Consider the following 19,076-nt stretch of genomic DNA (forward strand, 5'->3'; position numbering starts at 1 on the left):
GAAATATTAAGTTCATATAGATTCAAAAGGGAGGAGTGAAGGATACAAGGCTTGAACACATCAATATGTAGTATTTAGGCCATGGAGATTACAGTGCTTCAGCCACTTAACATGGAAAAAAATGTGTTGGTAAAGCATTCAAAGGGCTGTAAAACAGATTTATAGTAGTAATGTCACCCAAGTCATATGTATACCACAATATATAATTCTCTTAAGTTTCAAAACATTTAAGAAATAATGCTTTCCCTAAATTTGCTAGTTTATTTTGTAGGATTAAATTTCCATCTCAATCTTATTTTCTTTCCTATAAATTAATCAGCACGTGTAAACTTCATGCCTGTTCAAACTATTAACGTGGAGGATCAGAGTGAGTGATTAGATCAAAGTTGTAGTTTCCATTGTTTTTTGGAAGTTACTCTATTCCACAGAATGTGGCATTATCCTATTCCACAGACGGTTACTTATCCCCGAAATTGTTAACTTACAGTAAAAATGACAAGCATAGACAAACAGCTCTCTGGCCCTGACAGATTATCAGTGGTATCAACTGTACGCACTAACTGAAACTGACCTTTTCCTAAGAGGATTTTCAAACGAACTAACAAAATAAGCTTCATAAGTATAAAAGAGTTAACAGACACGGTACATCGATCCACAACAACAGGGGTAAGACCCAAAACTCGTTTGGCTTGAGGAAGCGTGAAAATGAAAGAGCAATGGACGCTCTAACACTTATAAAGCCTAAATAATAATCTATTGAAAGATCAGAGAATACATTTGCACCCCCTGTAATGGCAACGTAATAAATGCCTCTTGAACAGATCAGGACACACACAAGTTTTCCCAACAGTGCCGCCGACTCAAGCACACATATGGAAATAATCCCAAGCAGCAGCGCAATTGGGGGGGAGGGGGGGGGAGAACCACGATGGATCTTGAAGTTCAGAGACCTTGGTGTTAGGCTTCTAGCTCAACAACTCACTCCCAGAGTGACCTTGGGCAAACCAGTCTCCCTAGGCCTCACTTTCCTAATCTTTGCAACTTCAAGTCCCTCTTATAGTATTAACTCTGTCCCAACTTCCTTGAGACTCGGAGTAGGCTTCGCAGCAGCCAATAATCAAAGCCGAAAGAAAAAAAAAAATTTTTAAAATAGGGAACGAGTTAAAGGGGTCAGAGTCCCCGAAGCGGAGAAGAGGGGTCGGAAGGGGAAGTGGACCCTGAGCCGGCAAAGCGCGGCGCTGGATTCGGGGGCGCGGAGGCGTCCGCAGGAGGGCCCGGAGGTGGGCCTGCCAAGCCTCCCGGCCCGGCGGGAGGTGGAGCCGAGGTTCTCGCGTGCATTGTCCCCGGGAGGGAGCCATGTTTCCTCCTCCCCGGCACTCCCAGATGGCGGCCGGGGGCGCGGGGCCGAAGCGCACAAGGCCCCGTGGTCTGGAGTGAGGGGGTGCCCAGCAGAGGCGGGGAGAGAGAGGAGCTCGGGCCCGGGTCGGCCTGTCTCCGGAGCCGCGACGCCGCCACCCTGCCCCCCGAGACTCACCGGGAGGCGGTGGGAGGAAGGCGAGCCCCGCAGAGTGACGGTTCCCGGCTCCGCGCCTCCCACCCTCCCCGCTCTACCTCCCATGTCAGTTGGAGCGAGAAGGTATACCATACCCAACCCCGGGCTGGGTCGGCGGCGGGCAGGGGCCTCCCGCAGGGGCCTCCCGTGCAGCCACAGTCGGGCGGCCGCACACCGCGTACCAGGCCCGGGCCCCCTCGACCTCCGAGGCCTCGGGCCGCCCCAGTCCAGCGCGTCCCGATCCCCTCCTCACCGTTGGCGCGCTTGAGGGCATTTTCCGGCCTCTGGAAATAGGCCGGCATCTTGGCGGCAGGCTCAGTTCACCCGGCGTCAGCGAATCCTCGGGGTCCCGGGCCGGGAGAGGAGACGAAGGGGAACCAGCGCGAGTCTCCACGCGCCTCGCCAGCAGTCGCCCGCGCCCAGCCGGCCAGAGACGGAAAGGAAGGAGCCACGTGACCCGCCCTGCGCGGCGGCGCCGCGCCGCTTAGGCCCCGGATGTAAGGGGCGGGCCTCCGGGCGCGCCCCGCCCCTCCCGCGCGCAAGCGCGTTGGCGTCACGCGCGCCGGCTGACGTGGCGGCTGTGCTCGGCCGACGGGCGCTCGGGTTCCACCTCTGGATTCTGCAAGACGTACGTTGGGGAGCAGATTCTCAGGTCCCTAGCTCCTCGAGTGAGAATAGGGGTGAGAAACACGCAGTTTGGGTCAGAACTACTGTCTGGCGAGAAAGCGCAGTCTTCCTCTAATAAGATTTGTGCGGAGTCCTGCAAAGTTAGAATCAGGTCTCATTCGCCTCAGTTCGGTTCCGTTCAGTCAGCTGAGTCGTGTCCGACTCTTTGCGACCCCATGGACTACAGCACGCCAGGTCTACCTGTCCATCACCAACTCCCCGGAGCTTGCTCAAACTCATCTCCATCGAGTAGGTGATGCCGTCCAACCATCTCGTCTGTCGTTCCCTTCTCCTCCCGCCTTCAATCTTTCCCAGCATCAGGGTCTTTTCCAATGAGTCAGTTCTTGGCATCAGATGGCCAAAGTATTGGAGTTTCATTCGCCTAGGGAAGAGAATGATCTGACTTGGAAGTGAAAATTAAGTCGCTCAGTCCTGTCCGACTCTCTGCGACCCCATGAACTGTAGCCGGCCAGGCTTCTCTCCCTGGAATTCTCCAGGCAAGAATACTGACTTGGCTGAGTTAAAATACCGAATTTATTCGCTTATCACAAATGCAGAGAACATATAATTAGGCCAAGGATTTTCACCTCTAGTGGAGACCTGTCACATGACGGACTAGCATGGGGAGGAGAGTTGCAATAAGTAACTAAACAACTACGCAGGCTTTTTTCACATCTAGATAAAATTCTAAAGTTGGTGACACAGAGTGCCTGGGCCCTCAGAAAAGGCTCGTTTTGAGCCAAGACCTGAAGGTTGGGAATATACTGGAGACAGCAGTCTGGCGTGGGGAGAAAAGACATGCAGCAGACCAGACCCTCAAAATATCTGAAAATACATGGGATAACTAATACAATTATGTAAAGTTTAAAAATAAAATAAAATTTAAAAAAAAAAAAGAAAATACATGGGAGTGTCGTCGCCTTTATGTTGAGCATATACTGCGCACAAACCTAAGAAAAGTGTTAATGAAAAAATTATGTTAACAGGCCCTTCGCTACAGGTCTTCTATTTTTGATGAACAACTTTAATGTTCAAACATTATACCTAGAACTTGAAAGCCATTTAAACTTAATCTAATTATTCAAAATGAGTTCTGGGACTTGCCTGGCAGTGGTCCAACGATTAAGACTATGCACTTCCACTGCCGGGGCATGGGTTCCATCCCTGGTCAGGGAAACAGAAAATCCTGCATGCCCTGCAGCTTGACCAAAAAAAATAAGTTCAGGAGAAAAATTCAGAAAGCAGCAGTGGAATAAATTGTTGTAAATTTATTACACATTTTGTAATAATGAGAGGTAAAGAATCTGCCTACAATAGAGGAGACCACCTGTAATGCAGGAGATGTGGGTTTGATTCCTGGGTGGAGAAGACCACCTGGAGAAGGAAATAGCAAATCATTCCAGGATTCTTGCCTGAGAAATCCCATGGACAGAGGAACCTGGCATGCTGCAGTCCATGGGGTCACAAGAGCCGGACACAGAATTAGTGACTAAACTCACCACCACAATAATAGATGGGATGTGTAAATTAATGAGAGTACCGCATTAATGAATGAGAAAACGACAGTATATACACACAAAAAGCATTTCCCCCTCATTCCTTCTGCTTCAGCAAAGAGGTTTTTCTATTTAAGTTTATCACTAGAAAGAATATTTGGGAAATGCAGACATAGACAAAAAATAAATCACAAATTCTAAAAAAAAAAAAAATTTTTACTTTAAAATTCATTTCAGAGAATTCTTCTTCCAAATGATTAGATCACCCTGAGCTTACACCTCAAAAAATAAGAGCAGAGTTGAGCAGTAGTTATTAAAAAGCCATGGGAATTGTTTTATAGGACAAGATCAAGAGACTTATTTGTGTATACAATAATTAAGTCAAAATTAAAGAGCTAAACATAAGAGCAAATATAGCTTTTAAATGCTGTAGATAGAAAACTTTTTCAGTAGACCAGAAAAGTACATAACACAATAAAAAGAAACCTGGCCTAAGTATCAAAAAGCTTTCCAACTGTCTTAACTTTCCATTGTCATATCTCAAAAGAAAATGGTAAAATGATTATTGATTATTGCTCATTATTTGGTAGACCTGAAACAAAAATACTGGAAAATTGGGAGGTAAAATGAAATCCAGTGTTTCTACATCTTCATCCTTTTCTCTTTGAAGTTATTTTAAAAGTTCAACCCTCTGCACCCACACCTGTGGAGTTCTGCATCCTCAGATTCAACTAGACATGCATCAGAAATACTCAGAAGGGAATTCCCTGAAGGTCCAATGGGTAGGACTCTGCACTTTCACTGCTGAGAGTCCAGGTTCAATTGCTGGCTGGGGAACTAAGATCCCACAAGTCACATGGCACAGCCAAAAAAAAATAAAATGCCTTAAAAGAGAGCAACAGATAGAAAATATTTGGGGAAAAAGTTCCAGAAATTTCAAAAAGCCTAATTTGAATTTGTTACTGGCAACTATTTACATAGGTTTACACCGCATTACAGAGAAGGCAATGGCACCCTACTCCAGTACTCTTGCCTGGAAAATCCCATGGAGGGAGGAGCCTGGTGGGCTGCAGTCCAAGGGGTCGCTAAGAGTCGGACACGACTGAGCGACTTCACTTTCACTTTTCACTTTCATGCATTGGAGAAGGAAATGGCAACCCACTCCAGTGTTCTTGCCTGGAGAATCCCAGGGATGGGGGAGCCTGGTGGGCTGCCGTCTATGGGGTCGCACAGAGTTGGACACGACTGAAGCAACTTAGCAGCAGTAACACCTCATTAGGGCTTTTTCCCAGGTGGCACTAGTGGTAAAGAACCTGCCTGCCAATGCAGGTAGACATAAGAGACATGGGCTCAATCCCTGGGTTGGGAAGGTCCCCTGGAGGAGGGCATGGCAATCCACTCCAGTATTCTTGCCTGGAGAATCCCATGGACAGAGGAGCCTGATGGGCTGCAGTCCATAGAGTCGCAAAGAGTCAGACACGACTAAAGCAACTTAGCACTTAGCATTGAGAGTTATAAGTAATCTAGAGATTATTTAAATTATATAGGAGGATGTAATAGGGTTACCTGCAAATACTATGCCATAAGACTTGAGTATTGCACATTTTGATATGTGGTGGTAACTGGAACCAATCCCCTGTAGATACCAAGAGAAGACTACATTTGAAGCATTTGGTAATATATCAACACCAAATGGGGCTTCCCTGGTGGCTCAGTGGTAAAGAATCTGCCTGCAATGCTGGAGACCTCGGTTCAATCCCTGGTCTAGAAGATTCCCTGGAGGTGGGCACGGCAACCCACTCCAGTACTCTTGCCTGGAGAATCCCATGGACAGAGGGGCCTGGTAGACTGCAGTCCATAGGGTCACACAGAGTCGAATATGACTGAAGCAACTAAGTAGCAGCAGCAGCAATACCAAAGGACCATTTAAGTGCATGAAAAGTATTTAGAGCCTGTTACCATACTTTTGAATGAGTAAAGGTATAATGTCAATTTCCGGGATAAATTTACCTATTAAACTCAACTAACAGGTATTCAATACCAGCTAACAGCCATAACGTGAGATGCTGGGGATAAAAATAAGCACGATGCCTCCTTTCATAGAGATGATGATTCACTGGTGAAAATAGACTAGTACACAAAGAGGGACAAGATGGGCTCTATTCTGGGCCTGGAGAAAAGCATAATTACTCGCTGTTGATTAATGCTCACTTAGTGGAAAACAAGCAACCTGAATAATGCTAAAAGCCACTCAGGAAGTGGCAAAAGGATGTAATCAGGCTGATGAAGGTTTTTTCCCCCCTAATCAAGCTACGTTTATACTGTATATAACTGGATACTTTCTCTAATACAGTGTTTTGTAGGATTTTTCTGACTTGAGTGGAATAAATAAGGTTCTCAAAAAAAAAAAAAAACAGTTGTTAAGGGTTCAACTGAAGTACTTCATTATACATATTTGCAACATAATACTTCACAGCTTTAAAACAAGTATCATGTTTCACAGTTTACTGAAATACTTTCACATTCATTGTTTACAAGAATGCTATAATGAAGGTGTTTGTACTGATGAACATAATAAATTTCAGAGTTAAACTAAGGTTCATGTTTATACGTTCATTCAATAAACCATAATCAAAAAACCATTACTATGTGCCAGACTCGAAAGGCAGGCACTCCATAGGTAGGTATGCAGCAGTGAGCAGGACAGATTTGGTTCCTGCCTTCTCAGACTTTGCAGTCTAAAGAGAGGAAAACTCTGAACACTCATCAGAAGCTCCATGGAGGGAATTCCCTGGTGATCCAGTGGTTAGGACACCATGCTTTCAGTGCCCAGGGCCGAGGTTCAATCCCTGGTCAGGGAACCAAGATCCTGTAAGATGTACCAGGCAACCCAAAAAAAAAAGAAGCCACATGGAGATGGAGAATCCACTCCAGACCAGGCCGCCATTGTCTCTCTAGACCCATCTCTCACCTCTCTTGGTGTTTTTCAGTGCCTGAAACAGTCCTCTCCCGCCTCCAACCCAGTGCATGCCGTCACTTCACTTGGAAATTTACCACCACCCATTCCTTATTCTGGCAAGAACAACCTATTTCTCCTTCATATTAAATGTCACTTCTGCCAGGATTCTTCCCTGGCTCCCAGATTAATTTAGATGCCAAGGCATTGAGCACCAATAACATCCTCTCTTAGTGTTGACCATCAGATCAGATCAGATCAAATCAGTCGCTCAGTCGTGTCTGACTCTTTGCGACCCCATGAATCACAGCATGCCAGGCCTCCCTGTCCATCACCAACTCCCGGAGTTCACTGAGACTCACGTCCATCGAGTCAGTGATGCCATCCAGCCATCTCATCCTCTGTCGTCCCCTTCTCCTCTTGCCCCCAATCCCTCCCAGCATCAGAGTCTTTTCCAATGAGTCAACTCTTCCCATGAGGTGGCCAAAGTACTGGAGTTTCAGCTTTAGCATCATTCCTTCCAAAGAAATCCCAGGGCTGATCTCCTTCAGAATGGACTGGTTGGATCTCCTTGCAGTCCAAGGGACTCTCAAGAGTCTTCTCCAACACCACAGTTCAAAAGCATCAATTCTGCAGCGCTCAGCCTTCTTCACAGTCCAATTCTCACATCCATACATGACCACAGGAAAAACCATAGCCTTGACTAGACGAACCTTTGTTGGCAAAGTAATGTCTCTGCTTTTTAATATGCTATCTAGGTTGGTCATAACTTTCCTTCCAAGGAGTAAGCATCTTTTAATTTCCTGGGTGCAATCACCATCTGTAGTGATCTTGGAGCCCAGAAAAATAAAGTCTGACACTGTTTCCACTGTTTCCCCATCTATTTCCCATGAAGAGATGGGACCGGATGCCATGATCTTCATTTTCTGAATGTTGAGCTTTCAGCCAACTTTTTCACTCTCCAGTTTCACTTTCATCAAGAGGCTTTTGAGTTCCTCTTCACTTTCTGCCATAAGGGTGGTGTCATCTGCATATCTGACGTTATTGATATTTCTCTCGGCAATCTTGATTCCAGCTTGTGTTTCTTCCAGTCCAGCGTTTCTCATGATGTACTCTGCATAGAAGTTAAATAAACAGGGTGACAATATACAGGCTTGACGAACTCCTTTTCCTATTTGGAACCAGTCTGTTCCATGTCCAGTTCTAACTGTTGCTTCCTGACCTGCATACAAATTTCTCAAGAGGCAGATCAGGTGGTCTGGTATTCCCATCTCTTGAAGAATTTTCCACAGTTGATTGTGATCCACACAGTCAAAGGCTTTGGCATAGTCAATAAAGCAGAAATAGATGCTTTTCTGGAACTCTCTTGCTTTTTCCATGATCCAGTGGATGTTGGCAATTTGATCTCTGGTTCCTCTGCCTTTTCTAAAACCAGCTTGAACATCAGGAAGTTCACTGTTCACATATTGCTGAAGCCTGGCTTGGAGAATTTTGAGCATTACTTTATTAGCGTGTGAGATGAGTGCAATTGTGCGGTAGTTTGAGCATTCTTTGGCATTGCCTTTCTTTGGGATTAGAATGAAAACTGACCTTTTCCAGTCCTGTGGCCACTGCTGAGTTTTCCAAATTTGCTGGATATTGAGTGCAGCACTTTCACAGCATCATCTTTCAGGATTTGGAATAGCTCAACTGGAATTCCATCACCTCCACTAGCTTTGTTCGTAGTGATGCTTTCTAAGGCCCACTTACTTCACATTCCTGGATGTCTGGCTCTAGGTCAGTGATCACACCATCGTGATTATCTGGGTCGTGAAGATCTTTTTTGTACAGTTCATACTTCAGTGTAATTACTTGCAGACTGTAAGCTCTGAGAGGGGAATGACCATATTTGTGTTGTTCACCACTGTATCCCCAATGCCTGGCAGAGCATCAGGCAGACAAGATGCTCTCAAAAGATGCTGGAGAGAGAAATGAATAATCTTTATGTAAATACATAAAATACATTTTCCTACAATACTATGGGGCAGTAACAAGTTTAAAGGCCAATGTATGTCATGTTTCACTCATAGAGCATCTACCCATCTACACAGAGCATTCACTATCCCTAAGCCTCACACACAAATATTAAAGGAGAAACAATAATGTTCTTCACCCGAAGCTCCTAATTGCACTGATTCCGAACCTCCAACTGTGCCCAAGTTCATTCATGATTTTCTGAGGTCAGTGTTCAAAGATACCATGCCTTCCTGCACATATATATCCCTCTCCCCTCACCACCATCATTACCTAATACCTGCTAATACTTCAAGCCTCAACCCAAAGTCTTTCTCTGCAAAGCCTCTTCTGCCAGCCGTGGCTGACCTCACTGCCCCTTTACCGTGGTCTTTGCTCAGGCCACTGTTAGCTACATCACTTAGGCCAGTCATGAGCACTCTGCTGCTTCTGGATTTCTGACAAGGGGTGGCTGTGTTTCTCCGTCAAACCACTGGCACCTGGAGGTGAATCTGTGACCAACTAGCTCAACCCACTAACTCCTTCCATTCCAGAGCATGCCTTCTCTATCTCCTCCTCTCTCTCTCTCTCTATTCCCTTAAATTCTCACTTCTGATGCTCACATCATCAGTCTAGGCTATGTTTGATTCCTCCACTCTGTGGTCCTTTCTCTTCAGTCATCTACCAATCCCAGGTCACACCCCCTCATTCTTTGGCTGTTAGTTCTGGTTCCCTGTCAGTCTCTCCAACACCACCATTGTAATGACTGGTGGGCTCTATACCCAAGTAATTGATCCTGGCAGATATCCTGGCCACCTGGCCTTCACCATTGTGTCCTCTACCTGACCTCAGCCACTCACACACCTGGTGATACCCTAGAGTCTAGACCAAGAGTCAGCACTCTTTCTATAAAGGGCCTGCTGCTTCAGGTAGTAATTATTTTAGGTTTTGTGGGCCATGAAATACCTTCAATTCTTGGAGCAACTGTTTTTGCTAAAAGGATAATAGTCTTTTTTTTTTTTAATGTGAAAAACCATTCTTATCTCAAGGCTGTATAAAAGCAGGCTGCAGGCCCAGATTTAACCTGCAAGGCCATAATATGCTGACCTCTATCCAGATCTTGTCACACTATCTCAGTTCCCAAATCTAGATTTCAAGCATCTTACTTTCTGACCATCCCCTGCTGTGGTTAATTCTATCAGATCCCAACTGGAACAACCCTGCTGCTTGACTGGGATTTATTTGCAATCCATTCATCCAGTGTACCTCTTTTCTCTGCTCTCATCCCCTATGTCCTCTGTTTCCTCCAGATCCAACTTTTTCCTTCTTTTTTATTTATTTATTTTGGCTGCACCTGGTCTCAGCTACAGCTACAGCATGTGGGGTCCTCAATCTTCGGTGCGGCATGCAGGATCCCTAGTTGCAGCATGTGGGATCCAGTGCCCCGACCAGGGATCAAACCCAGGCCCCCTGCATTGAGCACGGAGTTTTAGCCCTTGGACCACCATGGAAGTCCCTCCAGGCCCAACATGGACTCCATCATTTAGTTATTGTCTGCTCAGTTCTCTATTTTACCCCAAACCCTGGCCCATCCAACCCTCCACCTATTCCTGCCTGCAGCCTCATATGACTGGAGACGAAGACACAGCCACGTTGAGAACTCTCACTTCAAATTCACCACCACAAGCCTCAACAAGCGCCATGCTGCTGCTCACCCATCCTACTGCACTTCTCTCGGCCTTGCTCTCACTCTCCTAGATGACCAGTTCATACATTTTCCTCTTTCTGACCTCCAGGCCCTCCTTTCTCTACTTTCCACTGATGGCTGAGAGAAAATAGAGGAGAAATTAGAGACGTTTGGCACTGTGCCATCAGCTGCCCACTTTCATCTATGCTCGGACTCTCTGCCTTCCCTCCTATTACCATTCACTGACACTCCTATCTAGGGTCAGCCCTTACCTACCAATGTGTTGGATTCCATCTCCTCTCATACACAGAGATGATCGCTGTATCTTCCCTGAAACACTTTCTCCACTTGACTTCCAGGATCCTCCTTTCCTGATTTTCTTCTCACCTCTCTGTCTGTTCCTCATCCCTCTGACTTCTAAGGTTGAAAAGTCCTGGAGGTCAGTTCCTGGACCTTGTTCCTCCTCTAACTGCCTTCATCTCTTGGTTCTAGCTCATGGTTCTAGATGCTTTTTCTGTAAGCATCTTTGCTGCAAGCATTTTTGCCCCAAATATTTCTGCCTCATGGCTAATTGGCCATAGGCAATTTTGGTGTAAAAGATAAAACAATGGGAGAAAAAAGCTAAAAGAACGAAAAGTAAAGGAGAGACATTACCTGGTAGCTCGATAAAGACATCAATTATGTCACTGACTAGAAGAAATGCTAATACATTTCAACTCATTGAAACAAACTGTCAAACCCCAAACTGTCAACCGGTTAGTATATCCTTCATGACATAATTGTCTTATGGCCAATTTGCAACGAAAATGCTTGCAGCAAAGACGCTGACAGCAAAGACACCCAAAATACTAGCTCATAGCTTTACAAATCACATCTGTGCTGTCAAGTTACAAAACTGTATCACCAGCACTTGACCTCTTTTCCTGAAAGCCCAGCTCACACCCAGATGTCTATTTGACGCATCCATTAAATGTCTGACATGCAACATACACCCAGCCTGCCCAAAACCAGATGCCAGGTCTCTCTGGCTCCATCCTGCTCTTCTCACCATCCCCCAGAGAATAATTACAACCCTGTTTTTCTGGTTGCCTAAGCCACAAAAATATTAAAGACATCCTTGACTCCACTTTTCTCTGTCATATCCCCACGTCCAATCAGCCCATCAACAAATCCCACATACACCACTTCCACGGCTATCCAATGATGGTCTGAGTCACCATCACTTCCCAGCTGGAGTGTACGATAGATAACCAGCTAGCTTGTCTTTCTCTTTTCACCTGGCTTCCTCCCTGTTTTTCTCCACATAGCAAGGAGGGGGATCCTTTTCAAAACAAAAGTGAGGTGATTGTGTCAGTCTCCTAATCAAGACCCTCTTGTGGCCCCCAGATCACTCTGTGAAAGTCAGTCCTTATAATGACCTGCAAGACCCAACACAGCGCCTTCTCTTCCCTCGTCCCTCTCACATCATGCCAATGTCACCTTTTCAGCGATGTCTTCTCTCACCTCTTTAATAATAACCTCCCTTCTTTCTATACTCCTTAGCACCCTCCCAGCCTTTCATTTCCTCCATAACATTTATTTATCACCATTTGACCCCTGGTATATTTTATGAGTTTATTTCTTTACTGTCTGCCCCTCTAAAAGGTAAGTTTTTTGTTTATTTGCTTGTTTGACTGTGCCATGTGGCCAGTGGGACTTTTAGTTCCCTGACAAGGGATCAATTCCAGGCCTTCAGCAGTGAGAGCAAGGAGTCTTAACCACTGAACCATCAGGGAATTTCCTAGAATATAAGCTTGATGAGGGGAGGGATTTATGTCTGTTTTGTCCAACTTCTGTCTCTGTAGCACCGGTAGCAATACCTCACACAGAGTAAACACTCAGTAAGTCAAAGTCATTTGAATAAATGACAGTTAAAGCAAGCCTTCTATATTATAATTGCCCATCTGCACATTTCTCCTGTGTCACCCTGGAAGTCCCTTGAAGGTAGTGACTGGGACCGTTCATCTTTGTATCTGGACGGTGCCTGGCTCATGGTCACACCCAGAAAGTGTTTGGTGTGTATTTCAGAGCGCATCAGCGGCACCGATGCTTTATGAAAATACACTAGGTCCAAAACCTCACAGCCTGGTGTTCCTCACCTTGAAAATGTCCAGCTGGGATTGGGAAGCCTTTAAACCGTGGTGTGCCCAGGGCACACGTGGTGTGCACTGTGCTTATGCCAGGCAGTTCTCACCTCACTGAAAGTTTGGGTTCTGCAAATTTAAAGCAGGAACTTGAAATGCAGATTCAGTCGAGTATATTTTTTAGCAGAAACATATCCTGGTGATATATTATTACTGATTGGGAAACATGCATCTTACACTCAGGAGTGTCTTCAGTTAACATTCTACTTGCCTTGGGGCTTCCCTGGTGGCTCAGTGGTAAAGAACTCGCCTGCCAGTCAATGCAGGAGACACAAGTTTGATCCCTGGTCCAGGAAGATCCCACAGGCCGAGGAGCAACTAAGTCCGTGCTCCACAACTGTTGAGCCTATGCGCCAGAGCCTGTGTGCCCCAGAGCCCGTGCTCCACAACAAGACAAGCCACCACAATGAGAAGCACAACGTGCTTGCCTGTAGAAGAAGGCTGAAGGGCGAAACAGGAGCTTGTTTATGGGACATGGAATACATGCTCACACAGGCCAAGGTTGGCATGTCATGGAGCCCAGCTACTGCTGGGGAACTTGGGAGATTATGCTCAAAGCTACACAAACCAACTACAGCCAAGGAAGCAGAATGAGTAAGACACTGTGCATAGTGGTTTTGGGTGTGGTTTAAAACAAGGCTTCTCTGTGAAGCGTGTTAAACATGATTAGAAGGAACCCTGGAACGTGTAGACTTTCATCTTGGGTTTGTGGATGTTAGACTATCTTCACATGGACCTTTTCATTGTATTATCTTCTCAAGGAGCAGCTAAAACAGTCCTTCCACAGAGAACCCTTTCCTAAAGACCAGCCCATTTTAATTCTCTGCATTCAGCACTAACAGGGAGTTTTCTTTGTTTCCTTGGTTACTATCTGTCTTACTACGCTACATAGTAAGCTTTAAGAGGTCAAGTTTGTCTTGTTCACCATTGTATCTCCAACTCCTAGAACTATGCCTGGCACAGGGCAGGCATTCCATAAATATGAGATGTGTGAATAAATTAAAGAATGGAGGCTGTGGTAGACAAGACTTGTAAGATGTGGTTTACACATCCTGTTTAATGCCTAAGACTATAAATGTGATGGGGTATTACTGCTGTACTTCCCTGGTGACTCAGATGGTAAAGAATATGCCTGCAATACAAGAGACCTGGGTTTGATACCTGGGTTGGGAAGATCCCCTGGAAAAGGGAATGGCTACCCACTCCAGTATTCTTGCTGGGAGAATCCTACGGACGAAGGAGTCTGGGCGGGTACAGTCCATGGGTTCATAAAGAGTCAGACTGAGCAACTTACATTTTCACTTTTTTTTTTAAGGTTATATCATATGTCACAACTGACTTTAAGAAGGGCAGGTTGGGACTTCCCTGGTGGCCCAGAGGATAGGACTCCGTGCTTCCACTGCAGGGGGCCCAGACTTGATCCCTGGTTGGGGAAATATCCTGCGTGCTATGTGGTGTGGCCAAAGAAAAAGAGGGGGCGGGTTCATTATTTGGGTGGGTGTAACCATTCACATGAGCCCTTTAAATCTGGGTCTCGAAGTCAGAGGCAGAGAAGGGAAGAGATTCAAAGCATGAGAGTATCTGGAGGGAGCTACATGAAGAAAGATTGTGGCAGGGAGTGGAGGACGGTCTAAAAGCTGAGAGCATCTCCCAGGCAAAAGTCACCCCGTGAATAGGGGCCTCAGTCTGCAAGGAACTGAATTCTGTCAACAACTTGGATGAGCTTGGAAGCCGATTCCTCCCCGAAGCCTCCAAAGAGGAAGGCAGCCTGGCCATCAAGTCCCTGAACAGAGAGCTGTCACACAAACCTACAGAACCGGGAGCTAAGCAGTGGGCATTGCTTTAAGCCGCTGTTTGTGGTTACCTGTGACACAGTAAGAGAAAACGAATCCAGAGACCTTAACAGTTTTCTCCACAGTAACTCACAGAAGAAAAAAGACTAAAACACTCTGGAGTCTGCTTGCAGGAGGTGAAAACCGAGGTACCAGCTCAATGGAGGAAAAGGGCAAGACTATAATTAAGGTGTACCTACAAATTCAGACAGAGCCAAAGCCTCGTAAGAGCTGAGACTCTCTGAGACTGTGAACATGTTTCTGTACTCCACATTGGTGTTTTTAGAAGTAGAAGTATGTTTCATTTCCTAGGGAACCAGGATTATAAATACATCTCAGTTCTTCCTATGAGCACACCAGATTTGGAGTCAACTGTGGCTTAAACCCCCCACTTTGCCATTTGACTTGACATTGAGCAGGTAATCTCTCTGAGTCTCAGATTTATCAGCTCTGAAATAAGCATGATGAGGTTGTTGTGAGGTTGAGTAAGATACTACATGTATGGTTCTCAGCAGCACCCCCGACACAAGCTCTCTAGAAAACATTTCCACATATATGCATACGAGCTGGGTAAAATAATCAGTACTTGAAATATTCACAGCCTCTTTCTGCCCCCTCGACTGCTAAACTATTCTGATGTTGACTAATGAGCATTCCCTGCTTTCTGTCCCTCTGTTTTGTAGATACTTTATTTTATTTATACTTTATTTTCTAGATACTTTATTTGGTGTGTGGAGTAACCAATCGACCAATCGTGAGGACAACTGGAGAAATAGGGTAGGAGATTCAAGGAAAGGGATGAGATGAGAGACAGAGGGAGTGGGAAAGGGGGTGGGAAACCAGGTTAAGGAGAGTGAAAAGGAAAGAATAGAAAAATGAAAATAATGGAAAAAGTTATTTGTAAGGAAGAGTAGAAAGAGATATGAGAACCCGTGCCAGATGAATGAGAGATTGTTTCCCAAAATACTAGTCAGTGCCAACACAAATACATGACTGAATAACTAAATAGATGCAAGTGAATAGAGAGGTTTCCCAAGGAGAATTCTACATAATTTATATAGATACTTTGCCCTCAAGAGAGTGGAGCATAACCCTCCACTCTTGAGGTGTGGGCCGTGCATAGTGACTTCTATCCAAAGAGAACAGTATAGACAAGGGGGAGGGGGGGTGATTTTACAACAAACACACCCTCAGCCAGGTGAGCGAGGTTTCTTATGATGTGATGAGACCTGCACTTGACCTCTGTGGTCTTCCTCCCCCTAAATGCATAACCCGGTCTTATCATGAGAAAAACATCAGACATCCCCTAACCAAAGGGCAGTTTCCTCCTCAAAACTGTTAAGGTGATCAAAAAGAGAGTAGAGGCAAGAGAACCCGAAGGACACATGTTGACTAAATAGGTTATCCTCACTAGAAACCCGAAACAAAAAGAATTAGGTAAAAATCATGGAAATCTGGATTAAATATGGACTTCAGTTACTAACGTATCCACATTGGTTCCTTTTTAGTTCATTTTTTAGGTATGACAAATTTACTTTTGTGATATAAGATGTTAATAATAGGAGAAATCGGGTGAGGAATATACAGTAATCTGGGGCTTCCCTGGTGGCTCAGCAGTAAAGAAGCCACCTGTAATGCAGGAGGCCTGGATTCAATCTCTGGGTCGGGAAGATCCCCTGGAGGAAGGCAAGGCAACCCACTCCAGCACTCTTGCTTGGAGAATCCCAGGGACAGAGGAGCCTGCTGGGCTACAGTCCAAGAGGTCCCAAAGAGTCGGGCAAGACTGAGCAAGTGCACTGCCATGCACGCATATATTAATCTCAGTATTATTGGTGCAACTTTTCTGGAAATCGAAAACTGTTCTAAAACATTTATCCCAGGTTTCAGCACCAAAAATTTTTTTTAATTAAAAATTATAAAATAAAATGTTTAAAAAATATGAGCAGAAATACATTTTAAGATGTATCACTGTAGGTAATAAATCTGTGGTCTTTAATGTTCTTTGAAAAATGCAAATAAAGATCAGAATTCATTTTAACTGCATTTTCCTTACTGAACTGTTTCTTCTAATGCGACATAGCTCCAAAGCTGGACTTCTTGGGGCCTAGGTTCTGCTCAGTTTCCAATATAAGCATCCTGAAACCTTGGAGAGTACAAGAACGACCTCCTCTTGGCGATGTTCTGGAAGCCTCTAATAGGCTGGAAGCAAGTTAACCATCAAGACAGTGTCAGGGTAGTTGACCGAACCCCCTTCCAGAGGTGACTTTCCAGTCCCCAGGCAGGCCTGGAATCCCTTAAAAGAGCTGCCACCCCGCCAAAGAAGTTCTTGGCTGACATGGTGCCTAATCGCTGCTTAAATCCAATTATTGAAACAGATGAAAAGAAGTGCCACACTTGGTGCACAGGGACCCGGGCATTGGAACATTTGTGGAAAACACTGGGTCCCTTATCCACATGCTCAGACAGTTTGGGCATTTTCCAAACCCATATTGATGCCAATGATTTCTTACTCTTTTCCTGAGGAGCAAGGGATAAGCAGGCTGTGCAAACCAGACATAGCAGGCCAGAGACCGCCATCCTTAGAGAAGCCTGCTGAGAAGCTTAGGCCCGGGGCTGGTGTCCAGGAAGTTGGATTTGCGGGTTGCTCCTACCATTCCTAGAATTGATAACAATGACTGTCTGCGCCTGATTTATTCATACACGAAGTGGGGTTCATGTTGAACACCTGTTTACTTGTGAGAGGCTGGAATTTTGGTATGTGTTGGGCACGAAGTGCCTCTGTGACCAGCCCTCGATAAAAACCGCGCATCTCTAATGAGCTTCCCCGATGGACAACATTTCACATGTCTGTCACTATGCGTCACTGGAGAAACCAAGTGCATCCTACGTGACTCCACTAGGAGATGATTCTTGGAAGCCTGGACCTAGTCTCCTCCAACTGTCACCCCCATGCCTTTCCCCTTTGCTGTCTGGCTTGTATCCTCCAGCTATAATAAGTTATAGCCATGAGTACAGCTATGTGCTGAATCCCATGAGCCCCCACACGCTATTGAACCTGGGGTGGTCTTGGAGATGCTCTCCATTTCAGGGTGCCATCATTAGTTTATTATAAAGGAGAGACGTGGAAATTATTTACATGATGAAATATTTCAGTGGAATGGGCAGATGCCAATTCAATAGTGATTTATTTCAGTCTACAGGCTTCCCAGGTGGCACTAGTGATAAAGAATCCGTCTGCCAATGCAGGAGGCACAAGAGACACGGGTTCAATCCCCAGGTTGGGAAGATCCCCTGGAGGAGGACATGGCAACCCACTCCAGTATTCTTGCCTGGAGAATCCCATGGACAGAGGAACCTGGCGGACCGCGGTCCAAAGGGTCGCAGAGAGTCAGACGTGACTTAGCACCCACTTTTAAAGAATGTCACCACCTCTAAATGAAAAACAATCTTTGTCGACTAGAAATACTTTGGTGCCCCCATATTCTGGGAGAAGAAATTTATATCCAACTTTCTTGGTAATTGATTGCATCTCTCTACCCCTTCCCTTAGAACCCAATCCAGCAACTACTACTGTTGCTTGTAATACTTTTCCTTGTAGTTTTTTTTGGAAGCATAATGCCACCACTGGTTAGTTTCTGCTGCACTCCTTTTAACTAATACTTGGACAAATAAGGAAAGAAACTTCCTAAATGCCTGTCCTGCCATGACTCCAGCCACCATAGTTTAGTTCATTCTCTCCACAAGGCTACTCTTATCTATAACATTAACATAAAGATTTTTCTTGGTCCAACCCTTATTAAGACAAACACAGAGGAAAATAAGATTAGCCCCATTTGATCACTAAGAAAACAAGCCCAGAGAAGATTGATTAAACAGCTATGAGGGGGCAGAGCTAGGATTAGAACTCAAGTTTGTGTTGCCACACCCAGCAGTCAGTCTTATCACCAAAAGTTGGGGTGCCTCTCCTCTCTCCACCCTCTGCTTCTTTCCCTTGACTCTGGAGAACCTGTCTGGCAGGTCTGGCCACACCAGGAAGTAAAAGGGGAGGGAGAAAATTCCAATCACACTTTGCAGAGACAACCTCTGTACTCCCTAGCCTGTCCCCCTTCCCTCCCTGTATATACCACCATCTCCTTCCAGTCCTTTGGTTCAGTATCTACTGGTCATCATCTCATCCTCATTTATTTTCTGAATGCCTCTGGAATGTTCCAGAGACTAAGGTGATACCAATGGGCCTTAGCCACAGGGGACTGTCCCTAACTCACTCTTAGAGGAAGTACTTAAGATGCCCACAGCAGAGCCACCTGAACAGGGCAAGGAAAGGTTGTGCTCTCATCCTGCCCCACCTCTGAGGCTTTTTTCTCTTTCCACAAGTTTGCCTCTCTAGGTCTGAAGTCCCAGAAGCAATAGATCTGGTCATGTGTTCCCTCTCTTCTGTTTTCTCGCCTGTTGCGAGATGGTCACAGATAAGAACTGTGCTCTACCATCTCCCCAGGCTTTAGTCCACGTCACAGTCTGTTTTGCAGATGCCAGCACACTGAGCAAAGGAAATCAAGTCTTACTGATTCTCAGTTCAGTTCAGTCGCTCAGTCGTGTCCGACTCTTTGCGACCCCATGCATCGCAGCACACCAGGCCTCCCTGTCCATCACCAACTCCCGGAGTTCACTCAAACTCACGTCCATCGATTCGGAGATACCATCCAGCCATCTCA

General features: G+C 45.5%; 1 protein-coding gene and 1 pseudogene across 1 annotated transcript in view; both read right to left on the reverse strand.

Annotated features, from left to right (window-relative positions):
* EIF3A (eukaryotic translation initiation factor 3 subunit A) overlaps positions 1-2,011 on the reverse strand; it is a 32,346-nt gene extending 30,335 nt beyond the window's left edge. The window contains exon 1 of the mRNA XM_006048451.4: positions 1,806-2,011. Within this exon, the coding sequence (XP_006048513.3) occupies positions 1,806-1,854 (49 nt within the window). The 5' untranslated portion in view covers positions 1,855-2,011. The remainder of the gene's footprint in view (positions 1-1,805) is intronic.
* A 94-nt stretch (positions 2,012-2,105) lies between these two features.
* Positions 2,106-18,949, reverse strand: LOC102392048 (annotated as a pseudogene).
* Between the last annotated feature and the right edge of the window lie 127 nt (positions 18,950-19,076).

Source organism: Bubalus bubalis, chromosome 23 (genome assembly GCF_019923935.1).
Source record: "Bubalus bubalis isolate 160015118507 breed Murrah chromosome 23, NDDB_SH_1, whole genome shotgun sequence".
NCBI classification, from domain to species: Eukaryota; Metazoa; Chordata; class Mammalia; order Artiodactyla; family Bovidae; genus Bubalus; species Bubalus bubalis.